General features: G+C 39.1%; 1 protein-coding gene across 1 annotated transcript in view; it reads right to left on the reverse strand.

Moving 5' to 3' along the window:
* Positions 1–476: 476 nt before the first annotated feature.
* Positions 477–3,325, reverse strand: part of LOC101858263 (prestin) — a gene marked incomplete in the record, with an annotated part of 109,448 nt that continues 106,599 nt past the window's right edge. Inside the window, 3 exon segments of the mRNA XM_035969463.1 lie at positions 477–677; positions 1,451–1,572; positions 2,576–2,630. Of these exon segments, the coding sequence (XP_035825356.1) occupies positions 546–677; positions 1,451–1,572; positions 2,576–2,630 (309 nt within the window).

Raw genomic sequence — 3,325 nt, forward strand, 5'->3', positions numbered from 1 at the left:
CGATTCTTCTGCGTAACCACTACACCACAGGTGCCGGTTAGCTTGTTTCGTCGTCACATAAGAATGATAATGTTTTGACTGGAGAAGAGCCTTTACACATGTCGTTAGACAAATTCACTTGTAAATATAAGACATGAATAAGGCAAATATATCCAACGGTTGAGCATTATGAACTGCTTTTTGGTTCTCACAACGATGTGTACATTTATAAGGCGGTTAATATCCTGAAGCAGCATGATTCCCCTCTCTCTCTCTCTCTCTCTCTCTCTCTCTCTCTCTCTCTCTCTCTCTCTCTCTCTCTCTCTCTCTCTCTCTCTCTCTCTCTCTCTCTCTCTCTCTCTCTTTCTTTCTCTCTTTCAACACAAACAATATATAATATCCATGCTCAGTTTCTCTCTCTCTCTCTCTCTCTCTCTCGTTCCTTATCTCCGGCCCTGTCTCTCTCTCTCTCTCTCTTTCTCTCTCTTTCTCTATCAATCTCTATTTCTCCTCTCTCTCCCCAATCTCTCTCTCTTTTTTTCTCTCTCTTCTCTTTCTCTCTCTCTTCAGTTTTTCTCCTCTTCCTCTGGCTCAGCTATTCTGTCCACCGACTCTAGAGATGTCTCCAGTTCAAGCTTGTCAAATCCTGCGTCGGACAAAAATTCCTCCGCAGCCATTGTGTAACAGCTATCTAGAGTCTGTGAAGACAAGAGAGTGGAAACAGTTATTTGTTGGTTTAGCCCCCCCCCCCCCAAAAAAAAAAAATAAATAAATAAATAAATAAAACCCAGAAAAAAGAGGGGGGGGGGGTCAACACGGAGTCTGTCTGTCTGAAGGCGTTGTATAATTAATACTGTACTCTGATTACTTGGTGTATTGTGGCATGATTGTGAGAATAGTATACTTCACAGGACAGTGATAGACAAGTGCATAGCATGCAATTATTTGCTTAGGTTTCCTTGTTATAAACCAGCCACACAGTATAACCTGAGACAGACTGATGATATGTGATAAGAAGAAAAAAAAGTTCGATTTCAACAAGGGAAACGTTTACCTGTGCTGTGAACAGTAACAACAAAGAGACCATGTCGGCCTTTATTGTAGCTCAAATAAATATTGCTCCAAGGTGCTTTATACAATAACATGTCGTTAGCGAGAAAAAGCAGTCTGTAAAGAGTGATCGCAGACAAATCGGAAATTGCACTGACTGGCAGGCCAACAAAGACAACAAAAACATCACGTTGCCTAACATAATTTTTTTAGGAGAGAGAAAAAAGTGTTTTATACTTTTAACAATTGTAAGTACATTATGTATCTTTTCTTGCTCTTTTTCAACATTTAGAATTTGAATTTCGACAAAATATTCCTTGAGCCCATGCAACCGATAACACATATTAAGAAACTGCACCTCTATTTTTTAAATTAAAATTTTGGGCTCAGTACATCTGAACACATGGCCGACGATACGTACCTCTCTGGACATGGCAGCACTTTTGAGGGCTACCTGCACAGCATGGTGGATGGTGGCACAGACGTTGCGACGGTATACGTGTTGGTAGAAGCCTGACTTGTCCAACATTACACGAACTGGGGCTGAGAACATGTAGACATCGGTACAGGGTTAATTTTCCAAAATATTATAAGTAAAGCAAGTTAACATGCAATGATCATTTCTTTTTCCCTATGAACCGTTTAAAAGAACATGTCATTAAGAAAAGTAAAAGCATATAACATTATTACACAAGTAGCTGCAAACCAACTTCCCACCCCCACATACATACTCTTTCTCTCTTCTTTGTTTTCGCTCTTTCTCTCTGTCTCTCTCTCGCACCTAACATACAAACACACTCTCTCTCTCTCTCACACACACACACACACACACACACACACACACACACACACACACACACACACACATACACATACACACACACACACATACAAGTGCATAGGCGGAAATCGAATGGAGTGTTTGAAGATGGAAGTACCCTTATGAGTGTGTGTGTGTTTGTTACTTTTTTGTTTGCATGTTGCAGTTTTGCCTAAGAGAAAACCCAACATCAAAAAAATCCGTGAGTCCTAACAATTTCATGCACACGTTTGAAACTGACAAGAAAGATTTAAGCCAATAATAATGTCTTTTTTTTTGCTAGATTAAAAAACAACGTCTCTAGCAACGCTGTAGTCTACATACGTGTTAAGCTTTTACTATGTCTTAACTGTTCCTTTAAATAATTAAGTCAGTCAACCGAATTCCGTAGCGATGCAACACATTTTCGCCTTCCTACTTTGTAAAGTTCCTGCCATAGAATTACAAAGTTCTATCTGACATGTTTGTCTGTTTTGAGTTACTAAGACCATGGGGTTAGAAATGAAAATATGTTCTATCTTCTCTATCAAAAGGGTAAGATTATTTGGAGTCGTTACCAAGATATTCAAAGAATTTCATTTGAAAAAGCTTGACATATCAGGAAACTCAAATATTTTAACGTCAAATTTCTCAAAACTAGGTATTGAGCAGATAGAACTTTGTAATTATAAAGTAGCGAAGTGTTCAGCGAGTCTTTTAGTGGGAAAAGCAATCTGTGAAACTAACCTTTGCATTCCCCCAGAAAGATCTCAATATCAACCTGTCGAAACTCCAGGACAATCTGAAACGCAAAATGTAGACAAACAAATAATCATGAAGTGCCAACCAGCTCTGCAACAGACACCGGTGATCATGGTTCCCCGTTCATTCTTTTGCTTGGATGCTCCCTCAAAAGCTACAGTTCTCTAATCTTCCCCCGTCACTCATCGATTTAGGCTCTCCAGACTAGACAAACAATAATATGTATCTCAATACTACTGCAGAATTATTTACCCATAGGGCTAATGAAATTCCATAATAATCTAAATACCCGTTAACGTATCTGAGCATACACTTTGCAATACTCTCTGAGGTTCGGTTCGCAACGGAACCCGAACTGATCTCTCTTCAGTACTGTTAGGTTAAAACAGCACTTTGACCACTTTGACATGGATGGCTGGTGCCTCTATAAATAAATTAATTATTGAGGATGGTCAGTCCCGTTAGTGAAGTGAGCTGAACCAACTACAGGCTGGTAGCAATTGTTTCGATATAACTTATTATGTTGTTTTTTAAAATTAATTATGACAGCAACAAATTGTCTAACACTCATACTAAACACAATGAGCCAGTTAAAATATTAAATGTATGCCGCTGTAAACATAGTATGTGTTTCGCCGACGTTCACACTTCTCGTCTATGTTTACGTTAAGGCTCAATAGGCTAGTTGCCCTTGACAGAAATTAATGAGTTTCCAGACACCACACCAATCAACCC

Source organism: Aplysia californica, unplaced genomic scaffold (assembly GCF_000002075.1).
Source record: "Aplysia californica isolate F4 #8 unplaced genomic scaffold, AplCal3.0 scaffold00147, whole genome shotgun sequence".
NCBI classification, from domain to species: domain Eukaryota; kingdom Metazoa; phylum Mollusca; class Gastropoda; order Aplysiida; family Aplysiidae; genus Aplysia; species Aplysia californica.